General features: G+C 37.9%; 1 protein-coding gene across 30 annotated transcripts in view; it reads left to right on the top strand.

Annotated features, from left to right (window-relative positions):
- DST (dystonin) overlaps positions 1–23,951 on the top strand; it is a 495,699-nt gene that overhangs the window by 455,795 nt on the left and 15,953 nt on the right. For all 30 annotated transcript variants that reach the window (XM_045498616.1, XM_045498614.1, XM_045498603.1 and 27 more), the window contains 13 exons: positions 692–889; positions 1,239–1,367; positions 3,389–3,556; positions 4,391–4,546; positions 4,748–4,954; positions 8,243–8,362; positions 11,147–11,316; positions 12,989–13,148; positions 15,550–15,744; positions 16,259–16,387; positions 19,594–19,737; positions 20,867–21,055; positions 22,283–22,412. In XM_045498616.1, coding sequence (XP_045354572.1) covers positions 692–889; positions 1,239–1,367; positions 3,389–3,556; positions 4,391–4,546; positions 4,748–4,954; positions 8,243–8,362; positions 11,147–11,316; positions 12,989–13,148; positions 15,550–15,744; positions 16,259–16,387; positions 19,594–19,737; positions 20,867–21,055; positions 22,283–22,412 — 2,095 coding nt within the window. The remainder of the gene's footprint in view (positions 1–691; positions 890–1,238; positions 1,368–3,388; positions 3,557–4,390; positions 4,547–4,747; positions 4,955–8,242; positions 8,363–11,146; positions 11,317–12,988; positions 13,149–15,549; positions 15,745–16,258; positions 16,388–19,593; positions 19,738–20,866; positions 21,056–22,282; positions 22,413–23,951) is intronic.

Below are 23,951 nucleotides of genomic sequence, written 5' to 3'. Positions count from 1 at the left end.
AAGGAAGGTGTTATTTATTGGAATCTGTAGTGAACACTTCAAATGTGCATTTTCTTGTAAAGGAACAGCTACACTTTTGATTGCTGGGCTTGAGTATTCCTGTTGTCCAGTGAAATCTCTTTTCCTGTACTGTCAGGGCATCATAAGATTCCTGTCTACTTAGCAGTTAATTGTAGCATCTTTCCAATGAGAGAAGCTTGAAGAATAGTCTGTGGTAATTTTTTTTTTTTCCTCTTAGAGTGTTAATTGTAAAGCATGGCATTATCTAAGAGTGTAATAATTTTGTATTTGAAAATGGATATATAGAAATCAAAATATTTTTCAAGTTATTTACTTAAGACATGAAAATTAAGTTCAATCAAAATGATTTTGAATCAAATGAAAACTTTCATAACCTTTTCATTAAAATCTCTAGATACTTAATGTCCTCAATATAAGGTTATTCTAATGGGAAGAACTAGCAAAATGTTCTTTGATAATCATTTCAAGGTAGACTAAAGGTATATCCAGGAAAGCTGCAAAGTTAAGGGAAAAGAAGTCCACCATTTGAACACTTTTTTAGTATTAAAACTTTCTGTAGACAATGGTTTTGTTCCCAAATGTTCTATCTTCAGCAAATAAAACAGTTGCATTAAAAGCACTGTTAACATGTTATGAGCTAGCAAACATAGTGTTCTCTTCATATTTTCAGGTGCTTCAAAATGATGTACTAGCCCATCAGTCCACAGTGGAAGCTGTTAACAAAGCAGGAAATGATCTAATTGCATCAAGTGCAGGAGAAGAAGCAAGCAACCTTCAGAACAAGCTAGAGATTCTAAATCAACGATGGCAAAATGTTTTGGAAAAAACAGAACAAAGGAAGCAGCAGCTGGATGGTGCCTTGCGCCAGGTGAATAAGAGAGTAGATTCTCAGCCTTTCATGGCCTTCCAGACCAAAATAGTATGGAATTCTTTCATTGGTTTGCAGACCCTGTTTAATTTGTGTACCGTAGGAGAGGAGTAAAAATAAGTGGGATAAAGAACGCAGCAGATGAGAAGGCAGCCCTCTGGCTCTTAGTGTAATAGTCTTATCCGCCAGAGCTCTCACCATGAAGAAAGGCAAGGCAAATCCACTTGGACCTGCCTGTTGTTAAGAACGCAGAGAGAGGCTTAGCAGGCCAGGCTCCTTCAGACATTGTTTTCTCCTTAAAAGTGACAATGTGTTTATGGCCCAGACTTAAAATTCTGTATCACTCCAGGCCAAAGGGTTCCATGGTGAGATTGAGGATTTGCAGCAGTGGCTGACGGACACGGAGCGTCATCTGTTAGCCTCCAAACCTCTGGGGGGGTTACCGGAAACAGCCAGGGAGCAGCTTAATGCCCACCTGGTAAGTATATTATTTCCTACAGCTCTAGCCTCAGATAAGAAAGACACTGACCATTTTGTGTGGGTCCTGGTGACCAATAAATTGTGGGAGAAAGTTTAAAGGATATACAGTTTTATAGCAGAAATCTTTATGTGTAAGTGCTGGAAACACCATTTATTGATTAAATTTTTCAAGTCGGAACTTATTCTTTATTTCAGAGATGAGTGTGCCAGAAGTACCTAGAAGTCTAGGTATTTTTTAGAAGCTAATTTGCACCATAAAATGATGAACTTGTATGGATAGTAATAAAACGTTGTGTAAATTATAAACTGTTGTACCTTCAGTGAAAAGAAAAATCCCGAAAGCCGTCAGAATTGACTTAAAAATTATTGGTATAAGCATGATACTCCCGTCTAGTTTCATGGAAGGCTGGAAAATATATTCTTGTTCTGTTCAACAGTGACTTGTTTATTTGTTTTACTTTCTTAAGTTTATTTATTTTGAGTGAGTGAGAGAGACAGAGAGAGACAGAGAGAGAGAGAGAGAAAGTGTGTGTGTGTGTGTGTGTGTGTGTGTGTGAGAGAGAGAGAGAGAGAGAGAGAGGGAGAGAGAGATAGAGATAGAATGGGGGAGGGGCAGAGAGAGAGGGAGACAGAATCTCAAGCTGGCTTTGCACCCTCAGTGCAGAGCCTCACGGTGGGGCTCAAACTTGGAGACTTTGAGATCATGACCTGAGCCGAAAACAGGAGTCAGAGGTTTAACCGACTGAACCACCCAGGCACCCCTGTTTGTTTTAATGGTGATAGGGCTGTATCTTCAACTTCACACCTATATGAGCTGTGAACAAGGGGAGGCTTCTGTTTAGTTCATTGTCCAGTGGGAACATTGTGCCTATGGGCTGTTCCCACCCAGATTCTGTGGCACTGTCCACTCTTAAAAGAGGAAAAAATAATGAAACTTGAGACTCTGGCTTTCTTTCACAGAAATGGAGACTGACAAATTGAATTTAGACTTTGATTTATTGGCATTTCCTATTCATTTACATTATAATTCAGGTTTAGAAGTTTTAAGATAAAACAGTCTGTTTCATATTTTGAAAACTAATCCTCTTTTATACTTGTGAATTTGCATCAGAAAGTTTTTTTTTAATATTCAAATGCTGACAATTAGTATCTTGAGAAATAAGAGTAGATATGCTTGGGGATTGGGCAAAAGAAATGGGCCATTATACATCCAAGCCTGTATTCTTTATCAGATGTCCAACGTTGTTGTGAGAGCTTATTGAAACCACACTTGGTTGTAAATAATTTTGAATTTGGGGATTTGGATAGGAAGTAACCATCATACAGGTGTTGTGGAGAACTGGTCTTAAGTTTTTACATGAATGTAACTCTTGTTTTGATATTAAATTCTGAATTTGTTTTCATAATTTTTTTGTATTCTCTGTAGAAGAAACACATTGCATTCCAGTTGAAAGCTTTAAAGATGTTATAAATGAGAGTAATATTCATAGTATCCCGAATTTGTCTTTTGTGATTCCAAAGTCCGAACAATCAACTTAAAATATCTTACTGTATTGAGCCTTCACTTTCTATTCGTTGTGTGCCTTCTGAGCACAGAAATAAACTATCCCAAAAATTATTATAGCCACTGTCATAGTCTGAGGTGAGACTTAGAAAGCCCATGTTACAGAGAAGGAAAACAAGGCTCAGAGAAGTTAATCACTTGCTCGAGGTCACCGAGCTGATTGGTTACTGCACAGTGAAACCTTTCTTGATAACATAAAAGTTACTTACCAACTTTACCATGCTGGACTGAACTGATAATGATAGCACCATTTCTGAGATTTCTGGCAGACGGATATGTCTACAGGCTTAGGTGTTGTTTTAATATAGTGAAATATTTGAATGTGTCACAGTTATTCTGTATGTTAGATAAAGGTGACTATATGATGAGGGGCTTGGGATTGATGACCTGGGAAAGGAACTCTTAGATTTTATTCTCTTAAAAATGATTTAACTTGGGGGGATATCTCAATGTAGGAAATCTGTGCTGCCTTTGATGTTAAAGAAGAAACATACAAAAGTCTGATGCAGAAAGGCCAGCAGATGCTTGCAAGATGCCCCAAATCTGCAGAGACAATTGACCAAGACATAAATAACTTGAAAGAAAAATGGGAATCGGTGGAAACCAAACTCAATGAAAGGAAAGTATGTGCTTTAATTAATGTAATAGAATGAATGTTTTATTTCACGAGATTTACTTAATCTCTGAGTAGAATTAGCAGTGGAACTTTTAATGACCCCATGTTTAAATTTTCTTTGTATACATTTGGAGGTATCATGGGGTCAATTGAAAATAGTATTCTCTTTCACACAGGAAGATAGAGTTAAAGCAGTCTGTTCCAACACAGATCATAGATCAAGTGTTTCTAGGTGTATTTTTAAATTTGTGAACCACTCGAATTCTGGATTGTTAAATAATTCTAATCACAGTTACTTATGTATATAGTGGGAAGGGAAAGAGGGAGTCAAGAGAGTGAGATGATTGTGTATATAATAAGCACTTCCATGACAAAAGTCCATGAAAAGGGATTAAAAATATCACTGTTTAATGCTATAAGAATAATGATAGGCGAGGAATACTAGATTGTATTCCCTCACTGACAGACCATAATGTATATATATTTCACATCATTTTGACCCCCCAGATTAATCATGTGAATGTCAAGTTTTCTTTTTATATAAAGATATAAAAGACATCTGTTTAGTAATTGCATTCTGTGGTTCATTGACCTCAAACCACAATTTTAGTGTATATCAGATTATTTTTAGCTGCAGGGAGATCTTTTCACTATACTAAAAGGGGTTTGGTTTGCCATTATTTTAGTGAAGGCCCATTACACTCATAAACTGTTTAGGTAATACAGAAATACAGATTAGGTATAAAGAAAGGGTGGATGGGAAGGAAATCTGCTAGAGAGTGGTTAAACTGGGGGGAAGACACTTAACTATCATCAAATACTAAATGATCTGCCTTTGCAGACTAAACTGGAAGAGGCCCTCAACTTGGCAATGGAGTTCCATAATTCCCTCCAAGACTTCATCAACTGGCTAACCCAGGCTGAACAGACCCTAAATGTAGCTTCTCGGCCAAGTCTTATCTTGGACACAGTCTTGTTTCAAATCGATGAACACAAGGTATGATGTAACTCAGATGGATAGTATTCTTATTTCAGACCTTTTTAGACCACAGACTGTTTTCATGTCAGAAGTATGAATTTGGTAGTTTAGAAACTTTATTTTGTCCTTTAAAATGGTTTCAGCTTATGACACCAGAAGCACTTATAAAACAGAACAGTTTTTCATGTGTTTCTAATTCCACCCTTCTTTTTGGGAAAGGTCTTCGCCAATGAAGTAAATTCTCACCGTGAGCAGATAATAGAGCTGGACAAAACTGGGACCCACCTGAAGTATTTCAGTCAGAAACAAGACGTTGTCCTAATTAAGAATCTACTGATCAGTGTACAAAGTCGGTGGGAAAAAGTGGTTCAGCGGTTAGTAGAAAGAGGGAGATCTTTGGATGATGCAAGGAAAAGAGCCAAGCAGGTAAACCTTTCTAAACTAGTCAATAAATCAGTTCTAGGTATTGAAATATATATGATGACATTCAAGTACTTTTATCGTAGGCTGTATTGGTTGTAACAATCATGGCACAGGGCACAGACCCGAAAAGGGCCCAAGTTTCAATGATAACATCATGTTTTGCCCTAGCACCTTCTGGACCTGGGGACTAATCTTGAAAAGACTGATTATAGCTTGGCTTCATAGACCCACTCTTACTAAGATCCAAAAAGAGGCTCAAGTTTTTTGTTACTGGGTTTGTTTGTTTTTTTCCTTTGTGCTTGCAATCTCCACTCTCATAGCTGGAGTAAGTCATCAGACTTTAGTATATTGCTACCTTGTGTTTAGTCCTAAGCCAGACTTTGTCCACAAACTCTGAGGGCTGAGAGGCAGACACCAGCCCTCCAGACAGCTTCCTGAAAGGGCTGATTCTGTGTCTAAGCTGCTCGGTACTCCTCACCTTTCTGAATCTTTACGCTTGTTGACAAGCTCTCATTTCTTCTCTGGTATTTTGATACAGTTCCACCCTGCTTTTATTTTTTTATTTTTTATTTTTTATTTTTTTCAATGTATGAAGTTTATTGTCAAATTGGTTTCCATACAACACCCAGTGCTCATCCCAAAAGGTGCCCTCCTCAATACCCATCACCCACCCTCCCCTCCCTCCCACCCCCCATCAACCCTCAGTTCTCAGTTTTTAAGAGTCTTTTATGCTTTGGCTCTCTTCCACTCTAACCTCTTTTTTTTTTCCTTCCCCTCCCCCATGGGTTTCTGTTAAGTTTCTCAGGATCCACATAAGAGTGAAACCATATGGTATCTGTCTTTCTCTGTATGGCTTATTTCACTTAGCATCACACTCTCCAGTTCCATCCACATTGCTACAAAGGGCCATATTTCATTCTTTCTCATTGCCATGTAGTACTCCATTGTGTATATAAACCACAATTTCTTTATTCATTCATCAGTTGATGGACATTTAGGCTCTTTCCGTAATTTGGCTATTGTTGAGAGTGCTGCTATAAACATTGGGGTACAAGTGCCCCTACGCATCAGTACTCCTATATCCCTTGGGTAAATTCCTGGCAGTGCTATTGCTGTCCACCCTGCTTTTAAATGAATTGTTTGAACCTTTTAAGGCTTCTTTTTTCCTTTTTCTTTTCATCTAGAGAATCTCACGGGTCTCACAAGAACTCCCCTAACTCTCTTCACCTACTATTAATATGCCATTCTTAGGCTAAACACAAAAAAGAAGTAGAATTATGTGTCTCTCTACTCTGGGAGAGAGATGTGCCCACCTTGTTTGGCAACTATCTTTGAATTTTACTAGAAACTCTTTGTAACGTTGAGGCTGAATTTTATGAGTCTTTTTGCCCCATTCAGTTCCATGTTTCTGTAATTGGTATTGGACTCCATTCTTCTGGGGATCCAGGCTCAGTTGGGTGATGTAAAAGATGTCTGGGAGTCAAATGTTTCTGTGAATAATGCTCTCAGAATAAATTTGTTAAAAGCTTAGAAATGACAAATTGCATTGTTGTAGGATTACATGCCATATTATTTCTTTTTTTGAGTGGGATGTATGATGCGTTCAATGTTATCAGTGAGATTGTGGAATAGAATCGGTCTCTTCTTGTTTTTATGAGACAGTATTGATAAGCCTGACATTCTTCTCTGCACCGAGCAGTGTCCTCGGTAGTATGGGCATTTCTTGAGTTATGAACATCTAATTTATAGAAGTCTTTCTCCTTTCTCCATGTTGTCAATTTTATTTTCTCATTTGGCTTAATCTGTGAATTTTCTACTGCTTTTAGGTACAAAAGTATGGCATTTCTTGTATTTATGTGGCTTAAAAATAGTTTTTAAAGCAGGACCAGTCTTAGAACCTGTGCGTTTGTATCATTAAACTTACCGTCTGTTATAGCCTATATTAATTGTGGTAAGACCACCAAACACTGCGACTATTTCTTTATTTCTCATTATCCTACTTTCTTAGTTTGGGGCTCAGATGTTGATCATAGTTCTCTGACTTTGGCGGTTTATATACCTCTTCTGGCCTCTTTATTTTTGTATTTAAATTAATTGGAGTTGTGGGAAGGAGAGGTCAGGAGAGCTGGTTTGTGATGAGGTGATCTCAGCGGGCGCTGTCAGCTTTGTGATCCCGTGCTCTTATTGTGCTGATTGTTAAATGTCTTCTTGTTATTTCTTTATTAGTGTGCTTTGATATAAAGCAGATTTTATTTTGATTACTTCTGTTTTTGTTATGTATCTGTTCACTTAAGTTTATTATGAGAAATAATTTATAACCAATTTCACAATTTGGGATCCAAAAATAGTACCCGCTAGTTCTCTGTGATAAACAGAAAAGAGACTGTGGCTGAAGCCAAGTATACACAGCACTAGAATATTGCAAAATCATGGAGGCCAAAGAGAATTCTATTTTGTTAGAATTCAAGTGCTGTGGGTGCTCTTACATATAAAACCAGTAAGTGAGGCCCAGGCGTTAAGTTGAGGATTTTGGTAGTAGCAGTAAAGGTACTGAATGCCTTTTGTATTAAATAGGAATGTTATGGACTTCTATTGTTGTTATTCTTTTACTTTTTAAGGCGAGCTTATTAATTTTATCCTTTGTCTTTCCCTTTTTGTTCCTATTCCTTAACATGGGAATTAAACACCTTAGAAGTAAACCTAGATCTGTCAGTGACAGCAGTGGGCAAATCAAATTCTCTTGAGAGTTTACATTAATTGCTAAGCAGAAGGAAAGGGAGGGAAGTTCTCCCTGGTGTTCCCTGTTTCTAGGCTCATTTCTATTTTTGTTAAAGTTTATATGTTTCAATGAGTTACAACAAAGTGACTGTGGGGGCCCGACCACAGAAGCCAAGAGTTAGTAAGACATGACGAATCCAATAAAGCTACTACTTTCTTCTTTTTTAGGGGAAATTTGAATTAAGTATTTTAAACATTTTTATTAATACTAATTCCTATTTTGTTTATTTTATTTTTTTAATGTTTATTATATTTGAGAGAGAGACAGAGAGAGAGCAAGCAGGGAAGGGGCAGAGAGAGGGAGACACAGAATCTGAAGCAGACTCCAGGCTCTGAGCTGTCAGCACAGAGCCCGACGCAGGGCTTGAACTCACAGACCGCGAGATCATGACCTGAGCTGTAGTAGCCGCCCAACTGACTGAGCCACGCAGGCGCCCCTATTAATTTCTATTTTAAAAATATAGGGAGCATACCAGGAAATTCTCTGGATTGAGATGTGTATTTCTTTTACAGTTCCATGAAGCTTGGAGTAAACTTATGGAGTGGCTAGAGGAGTCAGAGAAGTCTTTGGATTCTGAACTGGAAATTGCCAATGATCCAGACAAGATAAAAACACAGCTTGCACAGCATAAGGTGGGTCTATAATTAGGAATAGCATATATGTCATTCTGTATCTCAAGATCACCTTTTAAATCCTTACTTGGTTGTGTATTTATTCATCACTAGAAAAAAAAAAAAGGTGTCCTCTGTGGACCTCTGTTAAATTTAAAACCAGCTGCCCATCACATTAGTCAAGTAGCAATAGTATCTTTACTCTCTGCTGACCATCCCACCATCATTCTACGATTGCTGTTAACAAAAAATATACAAAATTAAAGCTGGCAGTGTTCTACAATCTAGAACTTAAAAGATTGAGAGGGGGTCAAGTGTTGGCGTCTCAATTTTTCACTTATCTGTCTTATCTTGTAATTTCTTTCATAGACCAAATGCTATGCAGAAGATAATTTTATAGCAAAAAGTAATATAAATTTTGCCGTATAGATTCTTTCAAACAGTTATGTGGGGAAAATTGGTTGCCTCTGCACAAACTGGTGTATATGAAATTCTATCCTTATCCTCAAAGACATAGAGTCAGTGGCTTCCTTATGTAGACTAGAAGATGCAGAAACATATTATTTTATATTTTCTACCTTTTATATTCCTACTACATTGCATTCAAAGAACATCCCCCCCCCCCCATCTTTCTCAACTCTTTTGAATTTGGGTCTGTCATTCTGGTTATAAAGTGATCATCAGCCTTCAGGGTGAGTGCAGTAGGTAAAAGGAGAGTGGTTCCTGCAAAACCTATAAAGTTTTAAGCATCTATCTATCTATCTATCTAACTATCATCTATTATTGCTTGACACATGATAATTTTTTGAAAGCTGGAAAAAATGGGGTGATGTAAGGTTTATCATCATCAGAAAATTCTAGCCATCATATTCATACCGATTGATAGTTTCCATGCTGGTTGTTAAGTCACCTTGGGAGGTCACGATCCTAGGATGACAGAAAGAAGCTGTTCTTTGACTAGATGAGGGCGTGTGAGTGGCTCATTCTGCTGGCACCCTCTACCTGTGAGCTGCCACCATGTTCAGTACTGAGAGCAGAGTGAGGGGGAGCAGCACCTTCCTTCCTTCCCCTGATGGAGAAACGAGAGCCTCCTTCTCAAAATACACTGCCTGTTTGAACTTGAACATAGATATCATGTCATGGAGTCTTAGGAAAGTATATTGTGTGTTTAAGTTGGAGAATCCTAGAAATAAGAATACGTGAGGAACCCTTCTAGATCCTCTCTTTTTCCTGGTGTGACTTGTTACCAAAGTCAGCATTTGTCTGAGATAAGGGTACAAGGGTACCCTTGTCTGAGATAAGGGTAACAAGGCACATGAAGCCAATTTTAAAGTAAGTATTTTCTTTCCTCTTTTGGCTATTTTTCTGTCTTTAAAGAGTGTTCATCTATCCTGTATTCAGCTGTAACATTTTTTTATGCATCTGCTCTTTTGAGGAAAATTTTTTCAATGCCATGATTCTAAAACTAATATTCTATTTAGAATAACAAGAAAAAATAATAATTACAGAAAGCACACTTTAGAAATAGCGTGGTATTATAATAGTGTTTATTGCTAAAAAAAATCCCAAATGTAGTGGCCTCCTATTATAAGACCAAGTAAATATCTTAGTCATATTAAGACACCTAAAGTGTCTGGGCTTTAAAGGCAATAAAAATGCATTAGGTAATGGTAACCAAGATTATTTTAGAAAATTATACATTTGCATAGCATTTTACTCTCTAAGGTGATTCTAATGTGCTACCAGGAGTTAAAATCACTGTGTTAGTGTTTCCATAATATATTATGAGCTTGTAACATGCCCATTAAGTTGACCTTCCTTCCTTCACATCTCTGAGATTGTATATGCAATAGCAGTGGTCTCATTCTTGCTATTACATACTTACAAACACACACAAAATGTAAGATGATAATGAGAGAGGCCTGCAAAGACAGTATCCCTACTTTAGAAAAGCTTTTAATTGAGTTGTGTAGACAGATTATATAATCCATCTTTCCCACACATAGAAATTTTCATACACAAACATGCAGATTAACAATGTAAAAAATAGGAAAGTATAGATGTCACATTAGCAATATAGCTATTTGATACTGGAAAAGTAATCTGTAGATCTTGAGAGACGTTCGTAGGGCATCATAGAGTTGGGGAGGAGGGGTATAGGCTTGCCAAGGGGTGTGAATTGAAGGGGCAGTAGGTCGGAACATAGGAATCTCGAGATGTGGTTCTTATTTGCCCCTCACCCTGGCTCACAGATGAAATTATACGTATCATCATTGTAAACATCCAAAATGTGTGACAGCAGATCTAGTTGACCAAAACAAAATGAAACAAAACAAAAAAACCAAAAACCCACAAAAAAAAAAACAAAACCTGTAGTAAATTTACACGTTATGAGTCACTCTGTGTCCACATAGACCTTTATTTAGTTACTCATTGAGTGTTAACTACTTTTTCCTCTCTAAAATCTTGGGTTTCTCAATAACAGATTAGCAATTCCATTTTATTATAACTAGTATACTATTTGTGGTTTATAGCTATGAAAGATTCAAGATTTGTTGTGCTTTGAAATCACTTTCTTCATAATAGTAGGCTTCTGGGAAAAATAAGTTCTTCAGTTTGAAAATGTAAGGATTCTTTTCCACCCTGGTGTGTTCCTGTGTAGACAACAGCACTACACCATCTGACCTGTTTGCTGATGTCTTCCTCTGTTTAGATTCCTTTTATTAGGGATGCCTTTTGTGATGTCTGTTACCTATTTAATAGTCCTAAGTAGAAATGCACATTGTTTTCCTGTTAAATATATAGGAGTTTCAGAAATCACTCGGAGCCAAGCATTCTGTCTATGACACCACCAACAGAACGGGACGTTCTCTGAAGGAGAAAACCTCCCTGGCTGATGACAACCTGAAACTGGATGACATGCTGAGTGAACTCAGAGACAAATGGGATACCATCTGTGGAAAATCTGTGGAAAGGTAAAATGTTCTTTAAGGCAGTTTGGTTACCTTGTAGGCTTCTTTCAAACATACAGTAGTGATGCTTTGTGGGAACTTTCTAGGAACCTAAATACCTCCTTTAAGAAGTTGTTTCTTCTCTCTAATGCCCCACTTACACAGTATCTGCACGGAGAAGGCTTTGTTGTTCATTTTTACTTATTTTTAACTCCTCAGTTCACTCAAAAGTGGTATCATTCTCTAAGCATATTATCTGATACCTGACTTGCCGTTGTTTTCCATAAGCTAATTTCCATGTAACTACTGGGGTGGTCTCTTTAAAAAATAAGTTTGATCTTATCATTTCCCTTCCTCATACCTTTTAGGAACTTCTTATACCTTGAGTGTGAGCCAAAACACAGGCTCCTTTATGTGTCGTGCAAGGTCCTACCAATCTGACCCCAGTGTTCGCTTCCAACTTCCATCTACTCCTTCCCAGTCTTCTTTCTCATTACACTTGAACCAGTTGAAATATGTAGTAGTAGAAGAATTCAAATATCTTAGAAATGTTTTCAAATATTTCATAGATCCATAGTCTAATTACTTTTGTCAGTATCAAGATTGAATGGAATATTATATTCTAATAATAAAATTATATTAGAAAAGGAAATTAAAATATATTCTAAAGAATATATGGAAGGAATATAGAAATTTGGGGGTTGGGTTTTAAAAAGCTTTAAAACCTGGGGCACCTGGGTGACTCAGTCGGTTAAGTGCCTGACTCTTGATTTCAGCTCAGGTCATGATCTCATGGTTCACTAGATCGAGCCTCTGGTCCAGCTCTGCATTGACAGCATAGAGCCTGTTTGGGATTCTCTTTCTCCCCTGCCTACTCGTGCTCTCCTTCTTTCTCAAAATAAATAAATAAACATTAAAAAAAATATTTAAAACCTTCAATGTCAAAAGGTTATCTGCTTTTTTACTAAGTCATATAAATGACTTCATGGCAGAGAGATACGTGAATACAAGGGGATGAAGATGGGGCAGGCTAGGACTATAGACAACATTTGGCAGATTGAGGGATGATGAAAATGTTCAGTTTCTTGATCATGATGATAGTTACATGAGTCTATACATGTGTTAAAATTCATAGAACTGTACACCCAGAAAAGTTAAGCTTACTGTATGATAATTTAAAATATAAAAAAAAATTTAGGGGTGCCTAGAAGGCTTAGTCGGTTCAACATCTGACTCTCGATTTTGGCTCAGGTCATGATCTCATGGTTTGTGCGTTCAAGCCCTGCATTGGGCTCTGTGCTGGCAGCATGGAGCCTGCTTGGGATTCTTTCTCTCCCTCTTTCTCTGCCCCTCTCCATTCATGCATGTTCTCTCTCAAAATAAATAAATAAACATTGAAACAATATATTAAAAAATTTTAAGGCATATTTTTTTACGAAGAAACCAAAGGGCTATTGATTTCTAGAGGTGATGATGAGGGAATTTTCTGAGAACACATGCTATGTATTTAAGGAATAAAAAAGAAAATTTGAGAAAAGTTTTGTTATTTTCTAAGGAAAGCAAAGAAACAGCAGTGAGTACCAATATATTATTTTTTCTTTGAGTACTCTCAACCTTCATAAATGGATTTTAGATTTTCAGATATGTAGGGTGGCTTTTTTGTTGCTCACATTGATTTTTCCACCTTCTTCCTCAGACAAAACAAACTGGAGGAAGCCCTGTTATTTTCTGGACAATTCACCGATGCCTTGCAGGCCCTCATTGATTGGCTGTATAGAGTTGAACCCCAGCTGGCAGAAGACCAGCCTGTCCATGGAGACATTGATTTAGTGATGAATCTGATCGATAATCACAAGGTATCATTATCTGGGACATTTTATTTATCTCATTTGATTATCATGAGTATAGAAGAAAATGTAACCCCTTAACTCAGCCTTTTAAAAACTAGAGACTGCATATCATACTACATACCAGTCTTTAATAATGTTATATGTGTACGTATGAGCAGAATCAGGAAGCCAACTTTAAAAGTGAGTCAGAAAAGGTACTTTATCAGTGAGATACTTTTTTTTTCTTTTTTCAACTTCCAAATCTAAAACCTTTTAGAACTTAGAAAATGATTTTATTCTCTGGTGCTTCATGTTCCAAGAATGTTTTACAGTCTTTCATTATTCGTGGAAAGAATTATGGAATATAATTTAAAATTCTTCATTCATTTACCCGGAACGTGGTCATTGCATAAGTGTATGGATTTGTAACATGATCTCTGGGGTCAAGACAGGCTGCTTTTTTGTTTTTAAAAACTGTTTTAAACTTGCCCCTTTAACTGCAGCAATTGATGAGATATCAGTATACGCTGTGAGGGACTTGATTATTACTTCAGAAAAGCGGTTTCTTGCAACCCTCCTGAAGGGTATTCAAAATTTTTGTGCCGGTAAAAAGGAATGTACAAGACATCCAGCTGATACGGAGTGTAAGGTCCTAAATTATGGTAAAATGTTGTATTACAACCTAAAGAACCTTGAAAACAACCTCGCGGGCACAGTACTAACGTGGAGTGGTGGTATCAGAGTAGACTTTATATACAGGTATCATACAGCACTGTGTGTGAATCCGTGTTGTGTTTCTTTCTCTTCATTATTTTTGAGTTCAGGAGATTCATTTCCTTTTAAAATGTTTTCTTTATATTTCCCTAGCTATCCTGTTTTGATCTTACCTATTCCTTTTTAAATGGTTGGTCCTTTCAGCATATTTATTTCCCCTCTCCTGGTTCTGTTATCTCATTATATCTATAAAAGAGTGTTACATTTGAATATTATCAAAAAATCAAAGAATAAATGAAGGACAGGGATCAGGCCTACAGAAATCAAAAATTTTAAGTTTTGTTACTTGCCTGTATTGAAACAAATGTTTTGTGCATGATTAATATAAACTTTTTTATGCCCTGGCATTCATTCAATGAGTAATGAATAGTGTAATGTTACTTTTTACATAAATGCCATTTGTATAAACTCACTGTCTAAACATTTACTCCCTTCGGCACTTGCCAGGTTTTTTTTATATATTAAAGGTCATCAAGAATGAGTTAATCATTCAGCATTAGTAATGCAATTGGAAGGCTCAGGCTTAAGTATACAAAGTACATTGGAAAGTCTTCTCAGAACTATTGGACTCGTCCTATCACAAACAGATTGTATAGACACTGTATTTCCTATGCCTGTGTATGGATGTGTGTCTCTGTGTGTCTGTCTGTCTATCTGCAGGCACATCTCATTGAACACTATCAGAGTGAAATCAAGCAAAGAATTCATCACACTATGTTTGGTTTGTTTTAGATGGACTCCTTTTTATGAATGATTTGATTGTCAGAATAGAAACTCATGGATATAGCCAAAATTATAAAGTGTGATTAGTGATACTCATTTGTGACCATGTTTTAGAAAAATAAGTTAACTTTATTCTATACGTAACATTAGTTACTTGAAAGATCTAGCTGCATGTACAGAATTTTGGATCAGAAATGAAGTACCCTGGGCTCATTTCTTGGATTACGTCTGTGGTCAAAGGAAGCCAGTTCAACTCCTGGCACCTCAGAGTTCATCAAAATTAGGCAAGGGGTGGGGGAAACTTTTCTTCCAAAATGACAAAGATTTAAGCCTCTAAAGTTTGACATTCTAGGTTAGCTCTCAGGATACTGTGAAAGTTGAAGCCATGCTACAGAGAAGAAGACTGCATGTCAAGTCCCTGTACGATTCCCTGCCATTACCTCCAAAACCCCCATGTGACAGCCCAGGACTGCTTAGTTATTTGTTAGTCTGTTAGATATGTTTATTAACTAAGAGTAATGAGGTAGCCAGCACATTCTAGGCACTTAGAGTAATGATTTGAGAGGAGCTGGGATGCCATACTAAAGAATCGTAGAAAAAAAAAGAATTTGATTCTTTTGTGTAAACCGAAATAAAGAATAGCTGCCATTATTTAAATCCAATGTGTCATTTTAAAAAATCAGGTTTGTTCACTCAGGAGAATGTTACAAGATTGAAGAGATTTATACAAGACTGTGTTATTAACAGTGCTCTGGTGGGAGCAGTGTGCCACGACTCAGCTTCTAAAGATTCTGTGAAAAGTATGTGTCATTAAGCTGTAGGTCTTAGAGATTGGTACATGATGTCATGTGTACGTATATTCCAAGCAGTGTCTTTTACTGGCTTGATTTTATAATTAAAAATTAATTTTTCTAAAAACATGGTCTTTTAGGCTTTCCAGAAAGAACTGGGCAAGAGGACCAGCAGCGTGCAGGCCCTGAAGCGCTCGGCACGAGAGCTCATAGAGGGCAGCCGAGACGACTCCTCCTGGGTCAAGGTCCAGATGCAGGAACTAAGCACACGCTGGGAGACTGTGTGTGCACTTTCTATATCAAAGCAGACCCGATTGGAAGCAGCCCTGCGTCAGGTAAATGTCATGCAAATTGCATCTGGACATAGTGAGAAAGGTTTCGAAGCCTCAACGAGAACTGCTCTTGGGAGGAACTGTTCCGTTCCCCCTTTTCTTAAGTGGGACAATCATGAGAAGGAGATTCTTAGAGCATCCTTGCCTTGGTCTTCCTGACAAGAATTTAAATTACTCACAGAGGAAGTTGCCTCATCTTTACGTAAAAGTGCTGCTCTATTAATTTTTCAGCTTCAGTGTGCAATGGGCTGCCCTGTATCTAAAATCAGATTGTTCAAATGGTGAATTAATCTTCATATAGGCCTCTGTGATATATTAGAGGTATTACATTTGTAAAATGTAGTAGCACCATATATCTTTATCTTTTTAATGGGAATAATGCATATCATTAATCAGTTTAAGACTTTTTTTCACTGAGAAGAGAAATCTATACTAACAAGCATATTTGGGGATCTTATTTGCGGTGTGTGTGTGTGTGTGTGTGTGTGTGTGTGTGTGTGTGTGTGTGAACTATTAGGCAGAGGAATTTCACTCAGTGGTGCATGCCCTCCTGGAGTGGCTGGCCGAGGCGGAGCAAACCCTTCGTTTCCATGGCGCTCTCCCAGATGATGAGGATGCTCTTCGGACTCTCATTGATCAGCATAAAGTGAGTTATATAGATGCTAAGTAAAACTAAATGAGAAAATCAAGTAGACCCAGGATCATAAATATCAAATACATGAATATTTCCCTCCCTGAGAGAAGTAATTAAAGATATTGGTACAGTTGAGAATTTACCTGTGTCCTCCTGGCTTACATAGGTATGTTCCCATGCCCCTACATATGTATAGCTATCTTTTCATGGTTTCTTTATGAAGAGGGTGGTTATTCTAAAATCAGGGAATTTTCTAGGGAGTTATTTGGCTTCTAACCAAAACTGGCCGATTTCATTGCACTTGTGTGTGCATTTCAAAGACGAAACTTCCGTAATGAGCGTTTGGCATTTATAAATTTATTTATAATGCATTAGAATTGTAAGTTAATAATTTTGACCTTTGTAAGTAAGACAAGTAACTTAATAACTTGTTCAAATTTTATTTTTAAATCTCTGTCAATTCTGGTTTTAATTGAGATCCACTTAAATTCTTTTGAGAAGTAGCCTGTAGTATAAATTATAAATTAAAAATGAATTCTGTAAGTAGATGCACTATTGAATAGTTAACCAAAGTAAAAATCTGGCCACTGAGTTTTCAGGTCATCCTGTATTTTGTAACTGCGTAGAAGTAGCAAAACCCTTAAGAGAGTGGTCCAGATACATGTTAACACATGTTTTTTGTTTGTTTGTTTTTTTAACCCTTGACTTTAAAGAATTAGGAATTTGCAATGCTAACACTCAATGCAGTATTGATGTCAACATTTCCATTTAAAAGTTCTGTTTAACACCACAGAATAAGCTTATCTTTCATGGTCAAGTTGGAAATACATCATGAGTTCTGGTGTCACATGGATTCCATCATTTGTGGAGACTGCTTACAGTGATTACTGATGGATTGCCTAACCTATAGCAATGAAATCTTGCCTTGTCATTAACAAAAGTGATGCGAGCTTGTCTAACATTATCTGGAAGAATGAAATGCTACATAAACCATTTAAATTTGAGGCAGAATATAGGAGTAGGAAAATTGCAGCAAATTTATTGTGGATTTTTGATTCAATTCAATGTTTTGAAAATCTCTTATATTACTCTTGGCTGACCATCAGCCAGCATCGAGTTCCACTAACATACTTTGGTCTTAGAATAGCCTCTTGGAGTGCAGGCTGCATGTCTGACACCTTACAGAAAGGAGCCTCGTGGTGGTATCTCCACCCTCACAGCAGGAAGGAACCCCCAGAAACACCAGGAGGCAGGTATTGAGAGCAGAGGTAGTGTTGTGGGGTTTTTTGTTTGTTTGTTTGTTTGTTTTTTACAACAAATTATCTTTATAAATATTTAATTAATTAATTAATTAATTTATTTATTTATTTAATATATTTATTTTAGTGAGAGACTGAGAGCAAGCAGGGCAGGGGCAGGTCCTAAGCAGGCTCCCCACTGCCAGCATGGAGCTCTAACTCATGAACCATGAGATCATGACCTGAGCTGAAATAGAGTTGGATGCTTAACCTGTTGAGCCACCCAGGCACCCCAATATTTTTAAATAGTGTAAAATTACATGTAATTTTATAAAAGTGGTGCTTAGTAATAATAATTTGCAGTAGCATCATCCATTCTTTCTGATCTCCTGCTTCCTTCACACTCTGACCAAATAAAAGTAAAACAGAGTATTTAAATTCTTAGCTCCAGGACTAGAGGCTTCTCGGTATAGTCCACTCTGTAAAACTGGCAAGCTTTCCCAGGTGAGCACTAACCACTTAGCACTCAGGGTTGGAAGAGCACAGAATGCAAGCAGGGAGTTGCTAGTCCAGTCGACAGCATTCTGGGCAGGACTCTGGCTCTGCTAGGTTAGGAGTGATGTAAAAGTACGTGGTCAGGTCACCTGTCCTTGGAAGAGCACAGCTGTTGTTGACCTCTTCCAGTAGGTCAACCTGTTACTGACCTGTTACCTTTTTCCCAGTAAAGTTTTTGTTTTCCTTCCAGTTAAGTGGATCTATATTGGGGAAAATTAAAATACTTTTAAAAGTAGGTCATGGTATTTAAAAAGTAGGTCATGTTAATGGAGTACATTGTTAATCAAGCCTTGATGCCACAGCAGGAAAAATGTGTAAATAAAAGTGAAAAAAAAAAAAGCATTTATTCAGTCACAAAGACTCACAAATGAATAAGACACAGCCTTCTGATCCTGTGGACCTTAATATCCAGTAGATATCTATATGAACAGGTTAGTTTAGCAAAATACCAGAGTAGGAGCTATGTGACAGCTTCACAGACCTGGAAAACAAGACACTGTAGGAAACACATTTTCAAATCATCACCTTGATCACATGGCATGAGTAGTACTGATCGTCAACTGTGTCTGCAGCCCTTTGTCAGCCTGACTGAGGGATTGGGTGCTAGTAGATGCCTGATATTCATTATGGGGTTTTGGAAGCATGTGACCCTTTTTAAGGCAGAGGTGCTCATTTGTAACCACACTTTCAGAGTTCTGTGACCCATGTGTCTATGAATTACAGTTCAGATGGTGTAAAGTACAGGTATATGTGTAAGACATTTGCCAAAAGGTGATTCAAAAGCTTCTCGAAGCCTTTTAAGGTTTATTCACCCCTCCAGGGCAGAGAATGGCTGTTACTAGCCTCTGAAAGGGACTCTTCTCACACAGGCTGTCTGGTGATCAGGCCCCCAGCACCTCTAGCCTCTCCCTGACTCCTTCCTGCTAGACATTTGGGCCCCCTCACCCCAAATATTTATCATTTCTTGTTGAGCCTTCTCTCTTCCATGGCACTTTTTTGGTACATATCCCTATAATTCCTGGCACAGTTCATGCTATTTTAAATATACAACTTTCTTGTCTTCTTTGTTAGAACATATTTTTTTGCAATCAGTATTATTTCTGTCTGTGCTATTACTGTGTCTCTTGGTCCTGTTCTCCATTAATATAATATATCCAGATCTAGAAGAATGTATTTTTTGTGTAACATACTTTGTAAAGCAGGAGATGTCACCCTATCCTCGAACTTTGAAATACTTGTTAGAAAGTACTTCATTTCCCATTTTTGTCCCTTCTCTCTTAATACCCCAATTAGTGAATTTATTCCAGCTGTGAATAAACCAATTGAAGTTCTTCTTTATTTAACTCTGACAGTCACATACACATCCCTGGAGTTTTGTTTTCAGCCAGTGCCAACAGTTAATCGAAGTCTTTCTTTCTGCTGTAGGAATTCATGAAGAAACTAGAAGAAAAAAGAGCCGCACTGAATAAAGCTACCAGCATGGGAGATGCTGTTTTGGCCATGTGCCATCCTGACTCCATCACCACCATTAAGCACTGGATAACCATCATCCGGGCCAGGTTTGAGGAGGTCAGTGTGTCTGAGGTCATCATTAGAGCAGCAACAGCTTTGAGAATGAGGGTGTGGAGACTTGGGGCAACTGCGATACATTTATGACCGTGGGAACATGAGGCCTCTGCAAAGAAAAATGCTCTTTAAAATACCTTCCAGTGTGCATTACCTGTCTCTGAAGTCCATTTTTACTTTTAAAAGTTGAAATAGTTTTGCAGCTATGCCCCTGCAACATGGAAAGGCAAATATTTGGTTCACTGTATTACTTTCTGTCCCACTTACACACTGTCTCTGTTGGATAAGCCAGCACTTGAATTGTATTTCAGACGAGCGTATGCTTGTGGAATGAAGTGCATGCATGAACTAAATTCTGTATCTTACGATTTTAGCTATTTTTATTTCTGCTCAGTGCTACATGGAATAAGCATACCTGATCCTTCAGAGAATGCATGTTTGAATTTTTTAACGTTTGTTTGTTTATTTATTTATTTTAACATTTATTTATTTTTGAGAGACAGAGAGAGGCAGAGCATGAGCAGGGGAGGGGGAGAGAGAGAGAGAGAGAGAGAGAGAGAGAGAGAGAGGGAGACACAGAATCTGAAGTAGGCTCCAGGCTCTCAGTTGTTTATTAGCACAGAGCCCAACACGCGGCTCGAACTCACGAACTGCACCACCATGACCTGAGCTAAAGTCAGACACTCAACCGACTGAGCCACCCAGGTGCCCCAATGTTTCTTTTTGGGAGAGAGAGAGAGCACGAGCAGGGGAGGGGCAGGTGGAGAGGGGGTCCTGAGGATCCATAGTGGTCTCTGTGCTGACAGTAGTGAGCCTGATGCAGGACTCGAACCCATGAATCGCAAGATCATGATCTCAGCCCAAGTTGGACACTTAACCGACTGACCCACCCAGGCGCCCCCAGCAAGTGCATATTTGAACTTAAATTAGAAAACAAGAGGAAACCTGGGATGTGTATGACATCCATCTCTGCAAGCTGGCTCTTGGTACCACGGATGGGATATAGAAAGACTGGAAGTATTATGAGTCCGGCCCAGGATGATCCCAATTTACATTTAAATTTTGTGGCTTTTATATCAATTAAATAATTAAGATGAAAGAAATTCAGGGAAATTTTTTTTTTCCCCAACAGGTGTTGGCCTGGGCGAAGCAGCATCAACAGAGATTAGCAAGTGCTCTGGCTGGGCTCATTGCTAAACAGGAATTGTTGGAAGCTTTGCTGGCTTGGCTGCAATGGGCTGAAACCACGTTGAGTGATAAGGACAAGGAAGTCATCCCCCAGGAAATCGAAGAGGTGAAAGCCCTCATTGCAGAGCACCAGGTAAAATAAATCTCATCCTAACCCCTGGTTCTTTATTTCACCACCATACTGCTCAAAAGATTGCTTTGTGCTTGTTACCTTCATGTCCTCGAGTCGTTCCTCCTGGGTTTCTAATTCCTTACCTTTATTTTCAGCTCTGTCCCCATCCTGTTCTCTCTTTCGGCGATCTCCCTTCTTTATTGCTCCCTGCTTGTGTATTCCACTGTCTGGTGCTGAGCATCTCCCATGATGTCCACCAATACACCAGTATTTCAAATATATCCTGTCTACAAGGGAGTGCATCATCTTGTTAAGAAAAAAAAAAAAAAAAAAAAAGCTACTGCTCTATCCTAATCTGTTTTAAACTTTGAAATGATGGGCGTCACATTAACGCTGACTTATTTGTTTGCTTGTTAGTCTGTTTAATATACATTATTAAAGGTCAGCTTAGTTGGCTAAGAGTTAACATCGCTATTATATCTTAATGGAGGTATGAGCCATCCATGTCCAAAATGGCCCTGAAGTGCCTCACGCCATGTTCTCTGTGATGAGAGCTCTTCCATGTGACAGACACTCCAGAAATGTGTTACTCCACTTTTCACTTTTATCCCCCTCCTCTTTTTTTCACCCCTTTTCACCACAATCTGTGCCTTTGCCACATATTCCAGATATTGGGATATGTAAGTCAGTAAGCCTAAGGAGATGAGATAAGAAATGGCAAGATAGTCAAACCTGTTAAATGGAAACTTTAACCTGAATAACTTTTATCTGCCTTGGCATAGCATATATGTTAACAGGACTATTTAAAATATATCCACATTGAATGTGGATGCTTTACATCACTGTACATCAGAGCCATCTTAAATATTTCAAATATGTAAGTGAAATGTGCTACAAAGAAGTTCTAAGCACCAACCCAGTTAACTAGTTGCTTTGCAGATAAATGCTCACTTTAAGATTCTTCAGAAAGAGCTTGGGCTGATACCCAGGCAGATTATGTGTGGTCTTCAAACTAAAACAAATTACTGTTACAATGCTGAAATTACTTAACAGGTATCACATTTTATATTCTTTACATATGAGTAAATGCTTTGTTATGTGGGCTTACATTTTTTCCCCCAAAGATGCAACATGTTTATTCCTTTTTCCAGAAATAATAGCATGGTCCTTTTATCCTTTTGTTTTTAGTTCACTTCTAAAGATAGTTTTCTCCGGTATACTTGTATTTAATTGACATTGACATTTCAGACCTTCATGGAGGAAATGACCAGAAAACAACCTGATGTGGATAAAGTTACCAAGACCTACAAGAGGAGGGCAGCTGATCCTGCCTCATTACAGTCCCATATTCCAGTCCTGGATAAGGGACGAGCAGGAAGTAAGCAGTGGCTAATTTCTTTAATTATTATTGTTTATTATTTTTTCTTTTTAGAGAGAAAGAATGCAAGGAGGGGAGAGGGGCAGAGGGAGAGAGAAAGTATCCTAAGCAGGATCCACACTCAACACAGAGCCTGACATGGGGGTCGATCCCACAACCCTGGGATCATGACCTGAGCTGAAAGCAAGAGTTGGACACCCATCCTGCTGAGCCATACAGGCGCCCCCTAATTTCTTTAAAATGAATATGGTTAAGCAAGGAAGTTAGTTTTGAATTGTCGTTTGAAATTTTAGAACAATTGGTGATTCTGTGAGCTCTCTATCATAAAAGGTTTCCTTGAAAGAATACGTGGGCTCAAATACTGTAGCAACTTATTTAAAAATAAAGAAAAAGATATATCCAGGCCTCTGTGTGTAAATTTATTTGCTTGAAGGGTATCTTTTAGATTAGTTAGAAGAAACTGGAAAAAATTTGCAACAAGAACAGAAATCATCATCTCCATTTGCTTTCGTTATATAACTAGCCCTAAGATGGAATATAACAGAAATAACCATGACTTGGGTAAAGTTCATGACCTAACTATTCATTGGTGACCAGCAGTCCAATAGATTTTGCCCATGTTCATATGACTTCAGGTTCTATTTACTTCTCAGACTATCTTGACTCCACAAAAGAGTGTCAAAAGTGACACTTAAAACAATAATAGCTGGTTTGGAGAAGATTTAAAATAAGCAAAATTTATCTCTGAATAGTGGTATATTTGATGTATTTCTGAATAGTGCCTTAATTAAAAAAATGGTTTCAGATCTTTTAGTTACTGTATTGCACAAGGGGGCAAGGTAACAATGTGATTAAGAACTCTGGAGACAGACTCCTTGGCTCTTCTCACGACTTACCAACTAGGGAGATATAACCTTAGACAAGTTACTTAAACTCTGTCTGAGCCTCAATTTACTCATCTGTATAAGGGAATAATTATAACTTCATTGGATTCTGGTAACAATTAAATGAGCTGATGTGTGTGAGGTGGTTAGCATACTTCTTGGCATGTTAGTTAAATGCTCAATAAATATTAGCTATTGATAACTCTAATAGGAGTTAGGAACTCTGGGCATTTCCCAGCTTGGACACTCACTTCCTGAATGACTTTAGGCCAGTAGTTTTTCTAGGCCACATTTAATCAGGTAGATGAGGAAAATGCATTGAGACATTTGTTCTGTGACATTATAAAAACTTGTGAAAAATAGCCAGAAAAGAGGGAGAAAACTTTAGTAAGGCAGTAAGATTGCACGGGAAACATGCAATCTCAGCGGGGAATGGATTTGGATGAACGCTGAGATTTTACACACACTTAGATATTTGATTGGAATTTGTAAAGTATCTTGCTCTGACTCTAATGAATGGCCAGTGTCTCCTGCCCTCACCTGCCCTCCTTTCAGCCTTTTTTTCTAAGAAGGGCAGCTGAGTTTGTGTAGCTTATTCTAAGATAAGTCTCACTGTCCTGGGAGATCTCTTTTATCATCCCTTAACAAGAGAGAA

The sequence above is a fragment of the Leopardus geoffroyi genome, chromosome B2, assembly GCF_018350155.1.
Source record: "Leopardus geoffroyi isolate Oge1 chromosome B2, O.geoffroyi_Oge1_pat1.0, whole genome shotgun sequence".
NCBI lineage: Eukaryota > Metazoa > Chordata > Mammalia > Carnivora > Felidae > Leopardus > Leopardus geoffroyi.
The sequence above is the reverse complement of the archived record's forward strand: the minus strand, read 5'-3'. Positions and strand labels throughout refer to the sequence as shown.